Raw genomic sequence first — 25,333 nt, forward strand, 5'->3', positions numbered from 1 at the left:
CCATGCACTATCAAAATTTGGTATACCCAAAGTATGTGAACCAAGATAGAGGACACCGGAACGTAGTATGTGTACCAGGTTAAGGTTGGCCATAATTTTATTCCGATTTTCCTCATTTTAGTTCTATTACGGGTTCGGGACTAGCCAAGCGACTCCCGTAATATTTGTATAATATTTGAAACTATGGCCTAACTTTAACCTGGTACACATACTACGTTTCGGTGTCCGCCATCTTGGTTCACATACTTCGCGAGTACCCAAAATTTATACGAGTAGAATTGTTACAATTAATACTAAGCAGCTGTTTAAATGTTTTTTTCTCAGAATATTTTTATGAGTTTACTAGAATTTACAGAAGTCAAAGGTCATGCTTGTGCCGACGATAATATATGTTTGCATTTTAACGTTTGTATCCGCAGCTGATAAAGAACAAAAATCGGCTTATTATTCTGAAGAATATTACAATTATTATGGTAAGAAAACATTAACATACTTCTGGAATAGTTTGATATAGCGGTTTCCAACCGGGGACCCGTGCCCCCTTCACGGCGGCCACTGAGCAGATAAAGGGGAGGCCATAATGCTGGGCGCAAAACTGATTTAACTTTTCCCTCTGCAAGAAAACTCCCCGTTTCTTCTACCTACACTCATTGCTTATTTCACTTTGTTGAGCACGAATTGTTTGAACATAATGCGTTTGGGTATCTACAAATAAAAATAACACTATAAATACCACAGGAATGGTAAACAGGGCATGGGTGCTAAAAGCCTCCGCGAGGGGGTCACGAGCCAAAAACGGTTGAGAACCACTGGTTTAATTGAAGTAAAATTAATCGATCGTAGCATTCCTGTAATGGACTGTTTGTCAAAAGCTTTATCTACAGCCGAAATACTGAAACTTGCAAACAGTTTATTCCAGTTGCAACTAAAGTACAGTACATCGCCATAGGCAAGCCTTTACGCACACCAGTTTCTTATAAACATATGTGGTACATATTATAAATGTGGTCTCTTCCATCAGTCTATTTAACGGGGTGATGTCTTTCGTGGATTAACCTTGTAAAGAAACTTTGTAAATGTCGCGAATTCTACTTTTGAAACCTACGCTGATCATTTTTCCAAAGCTTAATACCTACACTAATATCTTCATCCCGAAGTTGAGAGTCGTAATAGATTGTAAATATTTCCCGACTTTGGGGCCCTGGTTTACTGTAACCCAGAGTGTGACGCGATATTTGGGTCAAACAATACACTGACCAGGTTCCTAATCCATTCTTACTTTTATCAGACGAAGAGTATGATGACATGCAGCTTAACTCAACTGAAACAGTCAAAGATTCACAAGGTGAACACTTCTTTTATTCGGATCGTCCCCAATTACAAAGCAAATTGGAATAATTTATTGTTGCCAGATCCTATGTAGAAAAGGGTTATTTTGTATAAATTTTTTGCTTTATTGTGTCTATTTGTTTGTGGTAAACTGGTAAGGTAATATAAGAACGATTTGACAGATTGAGTGAAATTGCGCATGAATGCTAAGTTGGGCATAAACCACGTCAGAATGTTAAAAATGCAAAATGCACTTCTTATGGCTGGAATCCTTTTCTCCTTTGTGGGTGTCGACGATAGATAACTCTGCTTCTCGCGTTAACCTCTGATACTCTGTGTGGTTTCGCATCCCGTACGGGGATGGTTATGTGCGAGAGGATTGCTGGACTCCTCGGCTTCCTGCACTACAAATTCCATGCTTCCAAAAAACAAATAACTATAATAATTTCACACCCGACATGGAATGGTAACCAGACGAGAGGCCGTGGTTCGCCATATGGTTAGGCCGTCTTATCGGCTTTCCTCTCCCTGGGATAAATATGTAAATCCTGTCCTAAGAATCAAATTTCATCTAGAAAGATGAAAGGTAAAGTAACGTCACGCGCATTTACTCAAAATAAAGGAAACAGATCTCTGAGCAAGTTACGAGCGACTAGTGAATTGTCACGAGCTGCTGAAAATATAAAGAATTGTAGCGCTGTATTACGTCTCAGTGTTTTTGCAAGCTTTTTGGGTTTTTATTCATGGGTTTTGACCGTTTTTGCAAGGTTTTTAGTTTTTTTTGTACTGTTTTTTGACGTTTTTTCTCAATTTTTTTTCGTGGGTTTTCACTGTTTTTCTGTATAACTAACTCTACATGCGGCTGATTAATAAACAAATACTAGATTAATAAGCCAATACTACATTAATAAATATTTTAATGATTGTATTTTTTCATTAACTGTCAATTTGTGCTTACTTGCAGTTGAAGGTGATACCGGCACAGACACTACGGTGGAGCCGCCAACCATACTGATAGCAGATGCGAAAGGTAACTGTTTTATCCCGACCATCGTAGTGACGTGTCACGACTCACGAGCAAGGTTCCCTCTAAGGTGCGCAATTGCGCAGTTCCACCAGACCATTTGTACAGTAAAATCTCGTTCTCGCGCAATTGCAACATTACGTTTGGATCGGCATATTTTCTAGCTTGAATGATATTGAAAATATGATGAATCGGAGCCGTGAATTACGATTTAGTAAATACCGATTTAAAAAAAAAATACCGATTGGGTTTCAATTGCAATGTATAACTAACTGTACATACCACTGATTAATAGGCAAATACTAGTTTATAAAATATTTCCATGCTTGGATTTTATCTTCAACTTCAATTTGTGCTTACTCGCAGTTGATGATTCCACCGACACAGACAATACGGTGGAGCCGCCAACAATATTGATAGCAGATGCCAAAGGTAAATGTTTCATCCCGACCACAATAATTCACTATTACCGAACCGAGCTATACAGTTACCCAGAATAGGGTTCGAAGTTTAAACAAGAATTGTGTTTGGTTTTGCCAAGGGTTCTTGAAAAATAGCTCGGAAAGTTGAAAAAATAAATAAATATTCGAAATTCGCCGTATAACGGTTATCCCAGCATTCGGCATGTGGAACAAAACCATTTTTTCCATTTCATGGAATTATTCAACCACTATTTTCCATGGGTTACATTTAATACTTTTTTTAAAAACAGATTGGTTCCATCGTCCAGTGGCTATCGCTCGGAGGCGGAAACGTGAATCCATAATTTTGCCCAATTTTCCCAACAGTATTAACCCCGCTCATGAACCAGCGCTCTGGGACATATAATTTAACGTGACCTGCCTCAAGCTTTTACCCAAATCTAACTGTTCGGTATAGGAAATAACGGTCCCCGAACTCGTTAACAGAACTATTAATAAAAAGGAAAAATTGGAATAAAATTATGGCCTAACCCTAACATGGTACACATACTATGTTTCGGTGTTCGCCATCTTGGTTCACATACTACGGGAATACCCATATTTTTAAGACTGATTGATGTACTTTTAGTCCCAATACATTACTAATTGGATTCACCAATAATCATTGTTGCCAGACTCGTTAATTTAAGCCGATGCAAAACAACGTTGCTAATTCATCTTGTTAACTGATAGTATAGGAGATTTCTGGTACCGATAATACAGGCCAGGTGGAATGAAACTCAATTGTGGTTACTTGATGGAGTCGTGTGTCTTCACTTAAAAGACTTTTTTGTTTTGTAACTTATTAGCGGTTATAAATGCAAAATGTTCTTGTCAAATGAAAATGTTGCCGTGAAACTTTTAGAAAGAAATATCATTTTCTCAATACGCTAATCTTACACTATACAAAGGTGCAAGTTTTACCGTGGTTTTCGGGTCGAGACGTCAGTTTGAATTATTGTTAAGTAAAAATACAGATTTTTGAAAATTATTGGCATTTGCCAAAGTTTAATCTTCACAGCTTCAATTATTCACATTATTGAGGTTAGGTCCTCGTTTGGGCTAAGGATTCTGACAGTCGGGGCTTCAAAAATACATCAACTTTATCAGTTGTGCTTTATCCTTATGAAACATCTTATCATTTTATACGTTCTGAAATTTCAAGACGCTCCAGCCATCTTTGCAGGAAAGATACTTTTAAAATGAGAGCCCAAAAATTGTATTGTAGTACTGGACACTTTATGGAAAATGATTAAAAATTATAATGTGGAAAAACAACGCAGGCCTCCTAATGATAGACGTAACATTTGAATGCAATTTATATAATTTTGGCAAGCAGCCAACATATAAACACAAATATTCCATTATAATTAGCATTAAAATTTAGTATTGCAGTCTCGTTCAGAAAGTATTAAAAAAATTAGGGTACTCCCGTAGTATATGTACCAGGTTAGTGGTAGGTCATAATTTTATTCCGATCCGATTTTCCTTATTTTAGTTCTATTACGAGTTCGGGGACTGTCTGTGTTAGCCAAATGAATATACCTCCTGCCTATAGGCTTCTGTCCCTTTACACAACTTGATGTAAAATGGGCGAACAAAAGTAGTTACCCACATATTGGTACACACACTTCTGGAGCGCCAAAATTAGACCGCCGAAAATAAAACAACGAGATCTAAATGCAACAATTCAATGTCATACATATCATTTTGGCCATGGCAAGCACCCGAACACACACAATATTAAGCTCATTCGTATTAACAATAAACCATTTTATCATTTCTTCAGACACAGAATTTCGTGGTCGAGTTTCATGTTCGACTACGCAGATGACCTTGGAAATCGATAAAACTTTGCTTCCAGCAGGACTTGGATTCAGAGATTCAATTTCCGAAGATTTGGTAACGGTAGGACTTGATTTTATATTTAAAATTTTATAAAAATTATATTCCTACAAAATTCCGAATAATACGTATATAATACGAATATATAGACTTAAGGAGGTAAGATGTATACTAGTATATAACCGGAATACTGAATAAAAGATTATAATGATATTCAACGCTAGGACTTTTGTTGGCGCTCCAGAAGTGTGTGTACCAATGTTGAGGTAACTAATTTTGTTCGCCTACTTTAAATCAAGGTTTGTAAAGAGACGGAAGCGTATGGGCAAGGGGTATATTTACTTGGCTAACACAGACAATCCCTGAACTCGTAATAGAACTTAAAAAAGGAAAATTGGAATAAAATTGTACCCTCATCCTAACCTGGCACACACACTACGGGAGTACCATTTTGTTAACGTTTAAATTTTTAAGTAAATAATATTCTTAAAAAATGACCGATATTTCATACCAGATTTTGAAATACGGAGGTTAGAGGAGTGCTAGTAACTATATTACTGAATATGTCCTTCGACAAGTAAAAATGATATTCAAGGGTAGGGCTGTGATTTAAGTCTCAAATTTTTAATTTTTTTATTTTATAATTTATATTTTTTATTTCTAAATAGTTATTATAATTAAGATGGATGCTAGTAACTGAAATACCTAACATGGCTTCCCACATATAAATAATAATATAAAGGGTGTCCATGAAGTCCCTTTACAATTTCAATTTTGTTATGAAGTCAGTTCTCAATATATTTTAACCAGGTGTGTTTTTAATCAGTAATTGCTCAAGTATTTTTACTTCATTTTTCAATACATCTGTGAAGACCAAAACAATATATGGTATACGATAAATTCCCTTTGCACTTTTAAATTTTTTTATGAACACCCTATAAAACAAAATTATTTTTGGTAGCGTATGTTAGGAAGGGTATTTGAAATATATTAAAACCACCTAGCAAGAATTACTGGCAAATTCAGGTAATTTAAACCAATTTTCGCAAAGTATCTTGCGCTTCGTGGTAAGTGGTATAAATCAGGGGTGTGCAATCTTTAATAGAGGACGGCCACATTCAAATACCTGAGGGAAACCGCGGGGCGCACCTTTATTTAACATAGGCTTCGAAGAATTTGCAAGCACAAAATTTTTGGATATTTATCTTCACGACACGCGTTGTTCGCTTTGCACAAGAGCATTTTAACGTATTGGGATTACTCGCACGTACCAGATTAAACTTAATTAAAAACTCGTTCCCCGGGGGACACAATTCAAAAGTAGCACGTCTCTGCGGGCCGCACAATTTTTCCTTGTATGCGCATTTGGCCCGCGGGCCGCATGTAGCACACTCGTGCTATGGATTACTAAAACGTTTGGGTACAAACATGCACAATCAGGAGAAATTCGAGTGTTGAATACTTTTTTTTTCATTTTCGTAACGTAATTAGAAAATATTAATAAATTTAGGGGGTTCTGTTCTTGGTAAGCCTCAAATAATGCTTACGGATTTGCCAGTGCTAAAATCCTAATTAGCCTTCTTGAAAATCAATTGTGCTCAATAACGAGAAACGCTTTCTAAAGTTTCAGATCATAAATTTTTTACAACATTTCAATGAAAACACAAAAAAGATCTCTATTATAGTATTGTATATACATAAAAGACCTCAAAAACCATTCGTCTGAGCCAATGTTATTTTTGGAGTTTCTTGAGTGTCATTTCAAAATACTTGCGAAACGTTAATGGACTTGGCACTTTGGTGACGTAACCATTTTCGTCAGACGTACCATCATCCGCATGAATAAAATTTGTTGGCAAACAAACGAAAGAAAACCCGCAACTGTCAGACAAATGTGCATTACACAAGCGAAGTAATTCAATTTAACCACAATGGCAAAATACAATCAATGACTCATTGGTGACATCACTTCAGTAATTCATTTTCAGAAAACAAATATTTTACATTTATATACACATTAGGGCGTGAAAGAGAGGGAGTTGAGGAGTGGGTAAAACAAGGCACAAAAATACCTCCATTTGGTATGTAAGACATCCCTCGCCATTATCTGAATGATGCAAAGATTCAGGCACTCGGCAATCCTTTTTTGATTTTTACGCCATAGATTGACATTGGATAATCGATACCCCCGTAGTGTGTGTACCAGGTTAGGGTTAGGCCATAATTTTATTCAGATTTTTCCTATTTTAGTTCTCTCACGAGTACGGGGCTGTTTGTGTTAGCCAAGTGAATATCCACCTGCCCATAGATTTCAGTCCTTTCACACAGCTTGATGTAAAGTAGGCAAACAAAATTAGTTACCTCTATATCGGTACACATACTTCTGGAGCGACGGATAATCAGAGTTAAACTTATTCACTTTCCCCACGTGCGTCCAGGAAATCTTACAGAACAGTTTGCAACTTAATTACGGTAAAAGTGTAGCTAATTACCGAAAGAGAATTGAACCTATATACTGAAAACACTATTTTAGTGAGAAAATTGAAAATTGAGGTAATGTGTTCTATATGATGCATTCATTTTTGTATGTATACATATAAACATTGGGGTTTCACCATTTCATTATTTAGTAAACAGTGACTGACATAACTGAGAACTTGAAACTTGACCATTTCCGAATATACCAAGGTTATATTTCACAGTGCCAAAACTGAGGTAAACTATTATTATAAATTATCCTACCGAGTTTTAAAAAACCTTGGAGTCCCAAAGTTGAAGTGACCTATTATAAAAAAGCAATTGAAATACTGATCGGTTGGCGTAAAGATAAAAAAACAAAATACCAGCTGGAAACTCAGATAAATGATTTTGACTAATAAAATTCAAAAAACTAGATTTTTTGAGTACCGGTATGTAATTTCCAACAAGACTAAGAGACGACGCAATCTATATGTTTCGTAAGTGTAATCAATTTAAAAGCATACTTCTCATCCCAAAATTTATTTATTTATTTTTGGGCCGAGTTAGATATTGTATCAACCTGATTTAAACTTGACTTGTGGGCCACTTCAAACTTCCTTTACAACATTGTCTGTCAACACATTTTTTTGATCATACCGGCGCTTCATGGTGCCAGATTTTTTTATGTTTTCGAGATTAGTTCAATCACTTGTCCGCCACAACATGTATTCCCTGGGTGGTAAACCGATCGTATCCACAAAGAAATAAAAGTATAATTTGAAAATAACGTAGTGATTTTAGATCTAAATTTAAAAGTTACGGCAAAAAGTTGTTTGTTTTTAGAAAAAGAGAACGCTTTTATAACCGCATGTGGCAACGTAACTTGGCATATATCAAAGTTCGATGTAAGCTTTCTATTGTTAGCGATTATTTATGCGGTTTGCATTAAGTCAAAGTGATGGGTAATTTACGAAAAATATCTGCTTTCACCCTCCGGTTAATCTGATTTGATGAAGTACAAGTTTGCGGGCTTAAGCTTAGTATATACCACAGTTATTTACGGCCATGCATAATGTATTTTCGAGCTTATGATGTATTTTGCTGTGTATGGTCTGACATGCGGTTTTATACGTAAATATAATAACTTGTTTGAAGTTTATTTGATGTCTGTCTCAAATATTCTCACGGGAATTGCAAGTTTCTAAATCAGAAATTTGATGACAGAAAACACATGTTTGAAGTTTGCACAAGAGAACACATTTTGAGAGTCATTTATTTTTGCTAAATGCTGGGGATAACTATAAATAGTAAATCACGCAAGAAAAAGGATGTCGCCCTGCCGCGAGTTCTGGCTTGCTAAAAAATTAGAAAGCCTTCTACTCTTTATTCATACTTAATTAAAACGCTATAAAAATAGATGCATCAATACATTAGTATGATATTCTGGGCTTATGGAATTTCGGGAGTCGATTTAACCGATGTTCGAAATTATGTCATAAAATAGCGCCGCAGAACGCGTCGAAGAATTTTATTTCATTAATGTGATGTAATGTCAAATGACAATGTTTATTAACAAGGATAGATTATTAAATGACGTCATAATTGTGTAATACGTCATTGTTAATGGTATTCGATATTCGATAACTCGATATTCTGGGCTCTACTGGAACTTCGGGAGCCGATTTGACCTATGTTCGAAATTATGTCATAAAATTGAGTCAAAAATTGCGCCGCAGAACTCTTCGAAGAATTTTATTTCATTAATGTGATGTAATGTCAAATGACAATGTTTATTAACAGGGATAGATTATTAAATGATGTCATAATTGTGTAATACGTCATTGTTAATGAAAATTATTATTATAGAGAACTCGACCATTTTTGAAGTATATCGGAATAAGTATCAAGCAGTTATGGTGAGATTGAATTGGCCTGTTATACATTAAGCCAATTACGGTATATTTATTTCAAACACTCAGAATTTGCATAAGGATTTCGATGTCAAATTTTGAAGTGACGGGTTTATTACTAAATTTGGTTACTATATCTGTGGTAAGACTAAATTTGAGTTTTGTGTTAAAAAAAATACTTGTTAATATCTATTTAAAACTGGTTTGAAAATATTATAAAAATAGAAATAAAGTTCGTTCAATTTCTTGACAAATATAAACCGTTTAGTGCTTTTGTATGCCTATATCAGGGCATCACCAAATGGAATCGTTAAAGAAAAATAGCGTTGCTTGACCGCCTATTTATTCAAAGTTACGGATTCCGAGATTTCGTAACGATAAAGAATTACCCATAGCTTCCGAACAAAAACACGCTACGCCCACTCAGTGTCTGAAAACTTGGAAGGTAACGGTGAAAGTTGAAAATTCAAAAGTTGAATATTTCACACTCCAATTTCTTTTGTGCATTAATCTTAATATTTTCGATTCATGTCGCGATGAGTCATAGCAATCGATGACACAATACATAACAGAATCACTTCGTGCATCTTAATTAGTTGGGAACGTTTCCATGGTTACGCGCGCGAAAGTGATGTATTCAAAATATTGCAAATTTATCAAACTAACGACGTGGTTTATTGATAAGACACTCAAATATAACTCATACGCATAACTTACATTGTTTGGATGGATGAAATACTTTCATTAGCAGCTGTGAATTCTTATTTCTCAAGGTCGCAACAAGATAATGTCAAGTTTAGGGACTTGAGTGACACGGAGATAGCAGATAAAAGTCCGCTTTAGGCTATCAGCGGTATATTCAACTATATTGATTGAGTAGCGCATGATTGCCACAAGGTATATTCATGTCGAAGATAAATAAAGCACAACCGGTGTTAGCGAAACCATGTAATTTGCCGAAGTTCCCATATCATGTCCTGATGAAATTTTTCTGAATAGAAATTCTAAAAAAGTCAGCAAATTACATCGTTTTGCTAACACCGGTTGTGCTTTATTTACCGGTATCTCCGATATATGGATTGGGATCGGGACGATAATTTTACAATTACAACTTCCCCGACATATATTACCTAACTACTAAAAATATATAGTGCTATCGCGAACTTCAATCAGTTTTTAACCCGCCAATATAGTGAATTTTAATTCCATGCAAAAAACAACGTTCCAACGTATACAATTTTCAGTGTTCAGCTTTAAATGCAGTCGATGTTTAATAAGCAATTGATTAACGTTAAAATCTTGATTGAAGCTTTTACTGGAAGCGAACCCGGAAAATTTCAAAAAGGTTGCTTGATCCTACTCCGTGTAAGGTAGTGCATACCCAAAACAAAAAAAATGATACTGAATAAAACCTCGCGTATTAATTTTTTTTCATACAGAAGTATGCAAATGAATCAGGCGTGTTACGAATACGACGATGTCTCACTCATATAGATACCATACATGTACTTTGTATAAGAATGGCTATTGGAATCTTCTTGACGTCCCTACATCAGTCTAATTAAGTTGTTGTGGCGCAGGGCGCTTTTTAATTCACTTACAAATTAGACGTTGTCGAGTAATCTGAGATGAAAGCAAACCTCAATGGCGGGCTTTACACACATTACTTCGACAATGTATAGACTGCAGATTAGGCAACTTTTTAATTTGGTTGTGAGATTCTCTTATGGGAAATTAATAACATCGTTCATGAACTTGACAGATTTAATAATTCTGAGGTTTGTTAATAAATACGGGATCAAATTAAAATCATTTTAAACAAATGAGCAATGCTCAAATATATGAACACAAATGTCGCACATTTGTAACCGTATGATAACGCTTTGAAGCAGGGGTGTGCAAACTGTGGCCCGCGAGCCAAATGCGGCCCACAAGGAAAATTTTGGGGCCCTCGAAACGAGTTTTAAATTTAGTTTGATCTGAAACGTGCTAGTAATTCCAAGTCTATATCTCAGTTCAATTTTTATTTATGTCTATGACGTTACAATATCCTAACAGCTAGCTTGTGCGAAGCGGACAGAGCATATCATGAAATCAATAACCAGAATTTTTGTGCCTGCTAGAGAGCCTATGTTAAATGAAGTTGCGACCCGCGGTTTCACCCAATCATTTGTATATAGCCCTCCTGTATCAAAGGTTGCACAGCCCTGCTTTGATGACCGAGACTGCTGAAAAGATCGACTGACAAACGTGATCAATAAGATCAAGAGTAGCGGAATAAAGCTGCAAAATTTTTGCTAAAACATCGTGCATTAATTGTTATAAACAATTTTCGTTTTTTTTGCGCAAATTAGTTAAAAGGTCCGAATGATTTAAATGAACAATTAAACCCACAGAAGAGATATTTCAACAACGCATTACAGAAAAATAATCTGATGTTGACTACATGTTACACATACTAAAAACGTGTTCATTATGAGTGTTGAGTAGAAGTCTCTGAATTCCGAGTCGCAAGTCAAGTCGAGTCAGGGGACATCCGAGTCTCAGGTCGATGTAACTCGTTTATTTGATGAATGGTGACCTAGGTAGGGCTGGGCATTTTCGAATACCTGATGATTTCAGAATCGAATCGAATACTTCTTCGGATCTAATCGAAACTCGAATACTTGGGTAATATGAAATTGTATGTAACTTTCTTATTGTATTAGGTCCTCCAGGCACATTAATTACTGAAAACATAGAATACATCACTCAGGCAGATTGCTGAGCGTTCACACACAATAAAAAAAAAGCGTTTTCATTGGTACCTCACTACAGAAAATAGTCATAGGTCAGAATTGCGTTGAAAAAATATGGCTTCAATAAAAATTTACTTCGACCATTGGCGGAAAGAAAAAAAAACAAGATGGCGGCGATTCGAAATTTTGCTCTGAATCGATTCGAATAATTTTATATTCGATTCGTTTCGAAATGCCCATCCCTAGACGTAGGCGTATCCAAGGGGCCTGGGGGACATGCTATTGTTGAACGATTTACTAAAACCCGGACATTTCCTGACTTGCTATCAATAATCCTTTCACCAGACGAACCAACGTCTGTAGAGTGATTCTTTATGATATTTTGGAAATTAGTGGTTACGTTTATCTGGCTTTGTTCGAAGCAAAACACATGAATAAGCGTTGTATTCCGTCATTATACACCCCCTCAGAAAAAAAAATTGACTCCTGAATAGTGACTCGAGTCGAGTCATTGAGTTAAGCTTCCCCAACATAAATTATTATACACAAATATCGTGACTTTACGATATTTTTTCCAGGTGCCAATAACACGATTGTTGTTTTCTTCAAACAAGCGCGTATGCGGTTAGCGTGTGACACTAACTTGTTCCTTATCATTGCATCAAATATTTTAACCACATGCTTTATACCCGCAGTCTTGCAGACACTGCGTCACAGACTATATCAGATTTTAAAATGAGTCAAATGTCTGAAATCATACTTTGAGGGCGGGTATTAAAAGTTTAATATTCAGACGGTTTCCATCAAGAAAACCATGGCATTAGTAATAATCCACTTTTGTCATTCATAACAATAACGTAAGAATATTATATTTATTTATGAGACATGCAAATTGTTTTCAAATAAGTTTTGGTTTCTATTAATAACTATGCGTTAGTTCCTTTGAAAATACAGTTTGAGATGGGCGGTTATATGTGTCGTTGTGGTCGGAGTCTTATTTTCAAATTACCGGAGTCAAGATTTTGATAGACCGGGGTCGGAATCCGACTCGGAGTTTCAAACTTCCAAAATTTTGGTTTGTCAAGATTTTTTTGGCTCGGATTCAGAATTCAATTTGGGAGTCAATTTTAAGAACTTATTGTTGGAGTCAAATTTTTGATTTACCTCGAGTCGGAATCCGACTTGGAGTTTAAATTTCATCACGGATTCGGAAGCTAGAGCTGGAGTCAGTTTTTAAAACCTAGAGTCGGGAGTCGGAGTCAAACCTCTGATATATCCGGTTCGAAGTTTCAAAAATAAAAAATTTTGAAATCTGCAGTTCGAAGTCGAGGTTTGGGTGGAATATGATTTAGACATAAATAACACGCGTCAGTGGCCATCAAACTTTTACACGCTTCTATTACTCAAAAGCACAAATTGCATCTTTCGACTAATTTCAAAAAAAATAAATCGCTACTTTAAATTTGCCAGTTTAGAAAGACTAATAAACAAACAGACTTGGCTTCGAAATAACCTTTCGAAACAATGAGTAGTGTTCCGCGGATTATTTTATAACAATTGATTTTTTTGAGCTTAAACATGATTACTTTTGACACCTTGGAATCGAGAAAACACAACACAATCACTTTAAACCACTTCAGAGATTTACTTCCCACGTACAAAAGTTTCATTTTCTATCGGTTTAACCCTGCTAGAACGCTTAATGATAAACGATTATTAAGTTTGTAATCTGTACCGGCAACAATGCATGAATCAAGACATATCTCGGGAATTATATTAATACCTGACATGTAAACCAGCTTATTATATCATTATTTGAATATAGCAAGTTGTATAATGTACGTTCGAATGCCATTCTTCCATGGAATCTTTTCGGCAAAAACCACTTATTTCCAGTGTTTTGTGAGAGTCAGTGACACAAAGCTGGTTATCAAGCAGCAAAACCCAAGGTTCGAATATCTAATTAAACATTTGTAAGTTCCAACATTTCGATTTTCGGAGTACTGTTATTATTGATGAGCGGGGCTTAGGTAGTTAAACAACCAACGCGTAATACAAATTACCTAATATCTGCCAAGGTAAATGTTGTTGATAATAGACACAGCATCAAATCTTCTTTTGACTTCCAAATAGCGACTCGAAACAGCGGCAACTTGACTTTACTTGTGGCTCGACACTCGACACACTTTATTAGTTGGGAGTCGGACGTAATTCAAGATTTGGATGACCCTTGATTCGATTCATTGAGGGATTTCACTAAACACTTATTACTGCTCATTTTATGATATGTACCTTTTGGATGGTTGAATAAGAGGAAAATGCTCATATATCTGGGCGACCAAACAGTCGTACTTACTCACGCGACAACTCGATTAGTTCCTAATCTTTTAAGATTTGTACAATTTGAGTTCAAACATTTGGCCCCGAGAAGCCATCAAAATTCTAAAACCTCAAAAAAAGTTATATAATTTTCCAGGGGGCCGTTCCATCTTTTGTTAGGGAAAATTTGAAAGAGATTACTCTATTAATTGAAGGTAAATACAATATTTTATAATAATTGATATTTTATACTTTACTCCCACAGCAGGCATGCTTTCTATTTGTGTCCAATGAAGTACTCGGTAAGGTGATTAATTTTCTCATGTGGGGCAAACCGCTGTTTTGATATTGAGTTTGAACAGACATAGTTAGTTGTTAAAATGAACCTCTAAAAGTTGATTCATTTGTAATATCGTTTGATCAATTTGATTCCACAAGTTCACAGACGTTCATTGTAATATAGTTAAATTGCTTTTCCTCATACTCTAAAGTATTTTAAAAACTACAAAACACCTCTCTTGAGATGTGTATCTGTGATTGATTACTTCTGAAAGAATATTTGACTTTGACTAAATTTGTTGTTGTTTGGGTTCTAATTATTCCCAATTATTCTCGCTTTTTGCTTCACTCACTCAATCTTATTCTTGTGTAACTATTTTTTCGTTTGCAATCTTCCGTTTGTTTACATTAGGTTATAGGACAGAGGTGACAATGTTTTCGGGCCATTGGCCAAAAGTGTACAAATACTACGGAAGTCACTTGACTAGTCCGGGAACTCGTGATAGATCTTAAATAAGGAAAATTGTAATAACATCATGGCCTAACCTGGTACACATACTACGTTCCGTTGTCCGCCATCTTGGTTCACTAACTTCAGGAGCACAAATTAACGTATAAACGGAAATGCATGACACCATGATCATGTTTCAGAAAAGGGGACAAACGTATACTATTTAAACTTCTGTATAATTCTGTCTAATTTGTTCATTTTTTTCCTATTTTCAGAAGGGGAACTCCGAGCCAATACCATGCATTCGTATCATCCATAACAAAACGCATTACATTTATAATGTTTCTCTCGACTGCCAACGCGCGGTTGGAAAACTTGACTTCGTGGAGTCTACAATTTACACTCATGAATTTATCCTTAATGATATTAGAACGAAGAAATCAAAAAGAGAATCAATGTAAAGTATTATTTTGTTCACAATATTATTTGTATAGTTGAAATCTTACCAATTCTACTGTTTTGGAATTTCTTCTTTGTTCGGTATTTCCAGGTAGCTAGAGTCGGTGTTCAGCATGTTTTCGCCGGAGTGGAGTCGTATTTTAAAATCCCCAGAGTCGGAATTTTGAATTTACCGAATTTGGAAATCGAAAAATATTGTTAATTTTACGTGTTTAAGAGTCTATCAAAGAGGCTCGCGCATGCGTCAAAGTTTTCGTTATCAAAATTTGATTTTCTCGAAGTTAGCGTCGGAGTCGAAATTTTTTACAATCTGTAGTCTGGAGCCTGAGCCAAATTTATTTTCAACGAGTCGATTGTGAATTTTCTTCGGAACTATTTCCTTCGGTCATTCTTTAGATCGGTAAGTATGTTGATAGGTACTTGTCTGTTTGTCTGTCTGTTCGTCTGTCTGTTTGTCTGTCTGTTCGTCTGTCTGTTTGTCTGTCTGTTTGTCTGTCTGTCTGTCTGTTTGTCTGTCTGTTTGTCTGTCTGTCTGTCTGTCTGTCTGTCTGTCTGTCTGTCTGTCTGTCTGTCTGTCTGTCTGTCTGTCTGTCTGTCTGTCTGTCTGTTAGATGCACGCGATATCTCACGAAGGCGTGGTTGAATCTGCTCCAAATTTGCATGTGCATTCATCATATCTCGTACCAGAAGCCTATCGATTTTGGATGAATTATATCGTATAATTATCAATTATAGTTATCAATTAATTAGTGATGTGACACGCGGTGTCACTATAGAGTCATGAATCGAAACCGCAGTTTCGTTCGATAAGTCTTCGGTCTCCGACCGATATTCTCGTTTTATAATCTTCACATCAGTGATGGGATTCAAAATTTCAAAAACGTTTTCTCTTTTATACCGAACTCTTTTAACAACATTTCCCCATTTCAAAAAAGTATTTTGAACTTGCATCCCCATAACAACTGCACGTCATATGACCTGATGTATGTCACTGCGTAAGCCACATTAACATGACAAGCTTTACATAACTCTATAATACATACCTTTCGGAACGCCAATAGCGCCAGTCCTTATTCCGCCACTGCTGCACATGATATTTGATTTAAACAAGCTTGCTAAGCTCCCCCTCTTTCTCACTGTCCCTTTATTCATCTCTATTTTTCTTCTTTGCATACTGTTTACGCGTGCCCTCATAAAATATTCAAAATAAACATTTCTTATTTCTATTTTTCAGTCAAGCTTACTCAGTGATTATAGACTGCGAGACTCCACTTTCAAAATCAACTCCACAGAAATGGTTTCCTCAGTATCGAATATTTGAACACAGACAAGGCAGTGATTGTTCAGTGGAAACATGTCCGCATGAAGATTTGTGTTTGCCCAGTGAAAATATAAAAGGATATTTCTGCAGTTGTCCTCAATTGGAAAAGAGTTGCGGTGGGTATAGTAGTTGTTCATTTTAAACAGGCGCGTTTTCTACAGTTTAAATCTCGTGATATGGGATAATTATGTGACAGAGAATTGCAGGACTCCTCGCCGTCGTAGGGTGGTTCTCGTGATCGCTGGTAGATTGAGGCTTCCTCCACCATCCGGTCAATGCGCCTGAAACAAATAACTGGCTAACTAATGCCATACATGACATGTACTGGTAACCTGGCGAGAGTCCGGGTCCTCCATAATATTTAGAAGTCTTACTGTCCTTTCTCTCTTCTCTGAATATTTATGAAAATGTAAACGATTTAACTTCTCGTTTTTTTTTGACCGCGAGACTAGACCGAACGTAATTTTAATCCGGTACCTAATCTAAACGCGGAACCTTGTTTATTTCGAACTCTGATGTAAATTCCGAAGTATTAAGTGACGCATATTGTATTAAATGGAGAAGACCCCCCAAACACTTGTATGTTCATTCCACATTAAATGTCGTGAAACCTGTTTGTTTCTTTTAGTTTGCCCTGACGATTTCTACGGATGTTCGTTTGGCGATGGAATATCAACTTCTGAAAGCGTGATATGCGTAAGAAATGAACAACTCTGTGATACAAGATATGATTGCCCTCTGCAAGTGAGTCAGAAAATACTATATATAGTCCGGATGGATAAACGGCATGGGGGCCGTAGTACATCATATGATTCGCAATTCTGCAATTTATTGTAAATAACATCACTCAACTCTCAAAGAATCATTACTAAAACAAGAGAGCAATGCACAGATTCATAAACAGGAAGATAAAATTAATACCGAAATATTTGTTAAAAAATATACAGAATGTCATATGAAGGTGCGCTCGAATTACCAAATAAACGACAAAACTTGGGGTTACATGTGGTCTCATAATTGAATACAGTAAATAAAAGTAATATAAAAATAAAAGTGAAGCCCCAGGCGATGCCATGGTTGGTACTAAAATTTGAAATTGTTCGATTAATTTGTTGCAGAGAAAAGCTACAACAAGAATATAAACCACCCTAAACAATTATACAAATCGATCATCGGGGCCACTTTATGCACCAAGAAAAATTCTAGCACAAACATGCTATTATTACAGAGGGTAATGCTGTGTATAGTTAGTTGGACAAACGTATAATGTTATTCCAGGATGATGAGAACTGCGGAGATGTATGGAAAGATTGGGGTCCTTGGTCACAATGCAGCGCCTCTTGTGGCGAAGGAACTCAAATGCGACAACGTTCGTGTGCCTACGTGTTCAAACAAGATCCGTCAAGGTATTTGAGTTAATAGAAAATTTGGATGATCCAAAAACCACTGGATTACCAATTAGTCCATATTAAGAACATTGTACCACAATTGCTCCCAATAGTTATTTTTCGCTTCACCTCCATGCCATGCGTAACGTGCCTTGCATAAAATATACTTATGAGGTCAAACTATATACATATGCATCCGGCCAAATATATATATATACAGCCAATGTAATTTACATATATAGCCAACTAAATATGCACATACAGCCAACCCATTCAAGTCCTCCCATTAGAATCATAAGCATGTACAACCGTGAGCTTAATATCACAGATATCCTATTCTTTGACTCCGTTGATTCGTCGTTCCTTGACTTTCTTATGTGGACCATAAGTTTTAAATTCATACTGTAGATTTATTGCTCAACAATTTAAAAAAATATTCAGACACAGCAAAGAATGCTCAAATTCAACTTCAACAGAGCAAGACGTTCGCTCTTGTAATAGCAAAAGCTGTTCTTCTGTTGAATGTGGAAGCCAAGAAATGACGATTGAGATTCCCCTAGAATTTGGGATGACCCAAGAATCTGTGAAAGAGAGGATGCATCTGACTAAAGTAGAAGATGAGGAAGGATGTGAACCAGTAGTTAATTCAACCCATGTTAGGTTCACAATCCCGTTGCACAAATGCGGTACAACAAACTGGGTAGGTACCAAAAGAGAGCAACACGTTTATTTTTGTTGTATTTCGTGTAATTTTAAATCCTCAGATAATTTTTTTTAATTTTGTGTGCTTAACCCTAAATTTTTATTTTCCAATGGATACTTTTTGTATATATTATTGTGTGTATCTCTATTCCTTTCTTGACTCGCCGAATTAGACTGATTACCGGACCTGGGGGCCTTTGTCACCATGTGATTAGTAGATATCGTTATCTTATCGACTTTCTCATCCTGTTTATAAATATAAAAGTTCTATATTTATATCGAAATTATTCGTCACTCTCGCCTATTTTAGTCTATTACGAGTTTGGGGACTGTCTGTGTTAGCCAAGTTAATATACCCTCTGCCCATAGGCTTCTGTTCCTTTACACAACTTGATGTAAAATAGGCGAACAAAATTAGTTAACTCCATATTGATACACACATTTCTGGGTGCCTATTATTCTATTTCTCGTTTCAGGTTGATGGTGACATAATATTTTATTCCAATGAAGTTGAATACGGTTTACAAGACCAGGAATCGTCAATAATTGTGCGGGAATTAGGGCATTCCTATACGGCAAAATGTCAATATAAACGTCGACAAACCGTTTCTATGCAACGGCTTGGAGCGGATACAAGTTTTCATGAAGTTGCATCTTTAAAATTTGAGGAAATCACCGCAGGACGAAATGGAGAAGCATTAAGACTGGACGTGATTACACATTACTCGTCTGGTGATGGCGAATTTGAATACAGAATGGATATATTCGAAGGTTGGGGGTTTGTTTTTATTCGAAGGTAGAAGACCAAGTTTTTTATTAAATAGTTAACTTTCTAGACGGATCTACTCTGTCAGTGCAACACGCCATCGAAAAATGTCAGGCGTATACAATATGGGACTACGGGCGACCACTGGACGCTTATATAATAGTGCATAACTGTGATCAAATATTTTATCTGAATTACACAATTCATCGCTACAAACGTATATTTGACCTAAAAATGATGCAATGTTGTACATGCGTATAATGTTTCACCGTATTCGCTCAGAACAAGGTTTTTATGAGCACCAAACCAGCTAGTGGGATTTGAAGAGCCATGATCTTCTCTTTAACATGATTAACCTTAACTTCTTATGCTCCATAAGTGATCCTTGTTCAAGCAATAGACTGACAAACGCTCAAACTCTAGATCTGTCACGGGTAAACTATGGCCCGCGGGCCAAATCCGGCCCGTTGGATAATTCAATCTGGCCCGACTGATGCTGCCACACCCGAACTAAACCCAAATTTTGACGATTCAGCTAAAAAAAAAGCTGAAGAAATTTGTTGAGATAGCGATTAAATTTAGTTTTGGTACGAAACTTATTGTTTTCCACGTTTGCTTTTGTAACACTGTAGATATTGTTTACAAAATGTAACTTATTAGGTTACCTTTACATGGGCCGCCAGTTTAGGTGGGCAAATGCCCATCTAGACTCTAGATTCTAGTCTTTATTCCAGTCTTTATTCTAGAATGCCCCCGTGATTCAGTCATTCTAGCAATTTATATTTTATATACAAAACCACGTATTTTCTCATGTAGATTCATCTTACACGACGTCATACAAAAATGAAGATTATCCGCTCGAGAAAAAGTTAGGAGAAAGGTTGTTCATTGGTGTCAATTTTAAAAGTCAGGATGAAGATTTACATGTTTTTATTGAAAGATGTTGGGCAACGTCATCAGATGAAAACAAAGCTAGTTATGACGATGCAATGTACTTGTTTATTAATGGAGGGTAAGTGATAAAATACGAACGCGTATTCTCTTTCTTATTTTAATAAATAAAATGATATATAGACAATATCTTATTGACTCAAATATACCCTGGGGCATTTTTGTCCCAACCTTTTATGTCTTGTGGCCCCCTTTCGAAGGAGTTTTACCACTCATGGCCCCCCTGTTTGTAATTACAGTAGTATGTATAGTGTTAATTTTATTGGTAGATTCAGAATCCCATTAGGTTCCTACAATTCATGCTCAACAAGGTGAAAACACCCAGTAAAATAACCTTATCAAGCAATGAAACTGGGGAGAACGGAGAGTTTTTTCTATGTAAAGGGAAAGTAAAGTTAGTTTTGCGCCCAGCATTGTCGCCCCCCTCCGACTGCTCTGTAAACCCCTTGGAGTGCAGGGTTGGGAATCGCTGCCCTGGAGCTTGTGTTCGTATAGCTTGAAGAGTTAGAGGGTAAATAGTTTGTCAATGCTTATAAAGACGCACTTTTTAAATGAATTGAGCGCTGTACAACACAGTTATTATGAGAATGACAACTGTATTAATTTTCCATATAATTATAAATTTATTAGTCAGGTGTTATGTGGAGTACAAACTGTATAATTTTGCATTATTCTCAATTTAAACAGCGAGAATTCAATATCATTTGCACATGTAAACGTATAGTAAGTCCTCGGCTATATTTGATCTGTGAAACTTATACTAATTTTATTTTAAAGTTTAGATATTTTAATTAAATGAACACTAAATTTTTCTATTTTATTAGGGATTACTCTGCTTTGATCGTGGCATACCGCAATATTGATTAGAGTACTTGGTATGTTGTCACTCAAAGTCTCATTTATTTTTTAATTTTTGCTGATACCAAATTTTCCGGTACTCCCGCAGTGTGCGTACCAGGTTAGGGTAGGCCATAATTTTATTCCGACTGTCCTTGTTTAGTTTTATTACGAGTTCAGGGACTGTCCCTTTACACAACTTGATGTAAAGTAAGCGAATAAAATTAGTTACACTCATATTGGTATTAACACTTTTGTACTCCGTTTGTTTCTTACAGATGTCCCACTGACAATACTGTTCAATTTCATAACGACGATGATTCGCCATTTTCTGACCGATATTCGATCGAAACATTCAAGTTCAACGATGCACAATTCTGGTACATCTACTTCCGATGTGACGTCATACTATGTGACGCAAGCGAAAATGATCCCGCGTGTCAGCGTAATTGTGTTGGGGTAAGTGTATATTTGTATAATGTCGCGATGTCTTAGGTTAAAGCGGCAGACGTGAATATGTTGGTATCGTTTAAAGATATCTGCTTCGAATTTCATTCTCATCACTCTACCCAGGGTATAAATACCCAGGGTATTGGTTGAGCATCTTCCGGTGTCCCCAAAATAGTAGCTCCGACACAGCGGCAGCTTGAACTGAGACTCGTTAGTGATAAATGGTAGTGTCTGACGCATGAAATTGGTTAAGCAACGCACAAACGTGAAGCTTCCGGTCCGATGCCCCCAAAGCTGTAGATAATTATTCAGCGACAGATTGTACTGAGACTTGTTGATAGTGTCTGACGCAAGTCGGTTACCGCAATAATATTTACTAATGCAAGAGTCATCTTTGTGAAAATTACACAGAAAGCCGTTGTAATAATTTGAAACTAATTTCCCTTGGCAACAAGATTCGATACAAAAAAACTATTATAAGAATAATCTTGAAAATTTCTAATAAATAATAATTTGGATTATTGAAAGTCAAATTTTTTAAGTTTTCGAATCACTTCACATTCATAAATAACGCTATACATTGTATTCGTAATTACTTACTCAGGAAAGCGAAGGAAGATCTACATTTAAACGACGAAAACGAGCAGCGAATTATAAAGAACATACTTATAGGCAAGTCATGCAAGGACCGATAGTTGTGTTGAACGAAAATGATGTCATCGACCCTCAACAACGATGGAGGTCAAAGACGAGCGTTGGATCAGTGGAACATAAAATTATAACCAAAGAGGAAGGTAAGAATATCGAAATATGTGTCTATATTAGAATGTTGGCCCCCCTGTTTGTCATTAATTTGTATGTATAGTGTTAATTTTATTGGTAGATTCCATATCCCATTAGGTTCCAACAATTCATGCTCAACAAGATGAAAACACCCAGCAGTGAAGTAACCTTGTCAAGCAATGTAACTGGGAAGAACGGGGAGTTTTCTTGTAAAGGGAAAAGTTAGTTTTGCGCTCACCATTGTGGCCCCCTCTGACTATTCTGGCCAATATTTCCGCTCGGCTAATTAGTCAGTTTCATGTTTCGAAACACAACTAATTTTTGTATTTAACACTATGGAGAATTGGCTCACAAGGTTAAGCGAGGCGGGTTGATTAACGCTCGTTATTCAAGTTCACTCAAGCAATGAAGCAGGCTCTCGACTAGAACTAAAAAAAGGTTGCAAGTCATATTTGATACGCTAGAGTCCATATACTGTACATATATGAGCTTATCTTCATAGAAGAGATAACAGTAGATAGGATTTGTCATGACACTATGCACACATTATGTATCGACATCATTGTTGTGGGAAGACGTAAGCGTGAACGCAGATGCATGATTCCTCGCAGATAATGTTTCCTACGTGAATTAAAACTTGGTCTCCCGAGCAAGACCCATCACATCGGTGAGGGGGCAAATAGGTAACAACTTCTGGGAAACTGTATTTACTTTTGAGCGTAATTCGCGATGATATGGTTACGTATCGCAGTCTCTGAATATTATTCTCAATGTTGCACTAAATATGCAATATACTTGTTTTATAGGAACCCGAATTCGGTTTATTGATCAACAACCACGTGACAAGAAAAACGTTTGGGAATCACCGTATATCGCTGCTGGAATAGTCGGAAGCATTTGTCTTGCTATAGGAATCGTTTTGGGAGTAATACTAAGAAAGAAGAGCACACCTACTACAAGCAAAGAAGTGCATTTATAAAACTTTCAATGTGCGCCTCTTAGACCAACTGGGAAATTACAGGCAAACGACTGATAAGTTTTAAGCATTTTCGACAGAGTCGCAAATCGATATTCAAATCCAAAGTTTCTACATTTTTGGACTACACTATGCCCTACTCTGGATTACCCTATGGACATTTTGTGTAAAAAATTGGAATTAATACAGTTCCCCATTACACCGAGTACCGAGATACCTGACGACCTGCTGTAAAAAATAAAATAACACGAAAATGGTACATGAATAACTTGTTTAGTGGTATGAGAGTCACAAAATATAGTACTGCCGTAGTATGTGTACCAGGTTAGGGTTAGGCTTCAATTTTATTCCGAATTTCCTTGTTTTTAGTTGTAATACGAGTTCGGCGACTGTCTGTGTTGGCCAAGTGAACATAACCCCTGCCCATAGGTCTCCGTCTCTTTACACAACTTGATGTAAAATAGGCTAACAAAATTAGTTGCATCCATGTTGGTACACATATTTCTGAAGCGCCCGAAATAATACATAAACATACATAGCATAATCCATAGTCACATATGCGCTTTGAATAATTGAGTATTTTATAATTAAGAATTAAGTAATCAAGTATTTTCTCGAGAGATACTTGAATATGAGGGAGATTCTAAGAAAAACCTAAATCGTTCTACTGTTTTATTTAATCGGAACTTCAAATTTATCTCTTGTTCAAAATTTGATTATGTTCCTTCGTTATTGCATGTTTCACAAATTTGCATTTTGCACTATGATATTTTACTGCCTTACTTTTTATATAAACTTGTGTAAATACGTTTTCAATATTTTATTGCTTTAATAGCATCATGAGATGTAACTGAGAATGGCGAATATTGTAAAAAAAACGGGGAAAACTAATTTGAAGTGAATGTGCTTATTCGCGATGTAAAAGCTAAAAGACTAATTTTTTTTGTTAGAAATGTGAATAAATAAACTTTTCACGAAAAAGTATTGAGAACATCAGACGGGACTATTGTCTTGTCAGGTGTAATGTAATGAAAACGGGGTTCGTCCTCATAAAATTAAAAAAAAAAAGTTTTGTTGTGATACTAAAGACTACTGCAACATGTGATTATATTTTTCGTTAGTCCATACCTAAAATTATGGATGCTGCTTATAACGTACATAACCAGAATAAGATGATAATTCGGCTCAATCATATAATGAATTCGGTCTATTGTCCAGTTATCAGCACATGCCGAATATGAGAACAGTTAAAATGTAAGTTATTTGTTGAGATGTATGGGCTTGATCGCGCCAATTAATTAAGTGCATTAATATTCATTACCAGATAACATACCAGCAATGGATAGGAGTAAACGCAAAATACAAAATCGATTCACATATGGGTAGGGTCTCGATTCAGGCGGCACAGTCCCACATTTTCCAATGTCTTGTCCCGGCGCCTCGACCGGTCAACCAAAAGTCACGCTTTGGCGTTCAGCCAGTCAGCACTCAGCATAGTACACGAACATTACCAATTAGTATGTTCTCGACACTGTTGTTGCTACGTACCGTACTTACTGATGTGTGGTTTTGTTTTGTTCCGTTGTTTTCGGCCAACATTGTTGGACACTTGTTTTATTTGTTACGTGTAAGCCTCGTACGCCAAAAGGGTGCTTAGCGTTAACGTAAATTTCTTTCTATTTTCGAACTCAAATCGATATTTAGACAGGCAGTGCATGAGCTCTCTATGACAGTATGGTCCGGTATGGTTTTAAATGTAGGCCCTGTAGTAAAATCGGTAAATTTGAAGTTGAAAAAATCACAGCTATGGTCTTTGGAGGCGTCCCGCTTTGAGGTCACAAAAATATGGTAACCCTACATAAGGGTAATATTTACACGAGTGGA

The 25,333-nt window shown here is 36.3% G+C and overlaps 2 protein-coding genes across 3 annotated transcripts in view; one reads left to right on the plus strand and one right to left on the minus strand.

Annotated features, from left to right (window-relative positions):
* LOC120325375 (GLIPR1-like protein 1) overlaps positions 1-25,333 on the minus strand; it is a 203,947-nt gene that overhangs the window by 103,306 nt on the left and 75,308 nt on the right. The window lies entirely within an intron of this gene.
* On the plus strand, positions 329-24,518 carry LOC120346120 (uncharacterized). Its single transcript, XM_039415782.2, has 15 exons — positions 329-473; positions 1,289-1,345; positions 2,294-2,359; positions 2,720-2,785; positions 4,604-4,722; positions 15,092-15,273; positions 16,510-16,712; positions 17,225-17,340; positions 17,875-18,002; positions 18,426-18,684; positions 19,163-19,457; positions 20,269-20,464; positions 21,519-21,699; positions 22,295-22,484; positions 23,280-24,518. Exons 1-15 carry the CDS (start codon positions 368-370, stop codon positions 23,450-23,452), a joined length of 2,337 nt encoding a protein of 778 aa, XP_039271716.2. The 5' UTR covers positions 329-367; the 3' UTR covers positions 23,453-24,518.

This window comes from Styela clava, chromosome 1 (genome assembly GCF_964204865.1).
Source record: "Styela clava chromosome 1, kaStyClav1.hap1.2, whole genome shotgun sequence".
NCBI classification, from domain to species: domain Eukaryota; kingdom Metazoa; phylum Chordata; class Ascidiacea; order Stolidobranchia; family Styelidae; genus Styela; species Styela clava.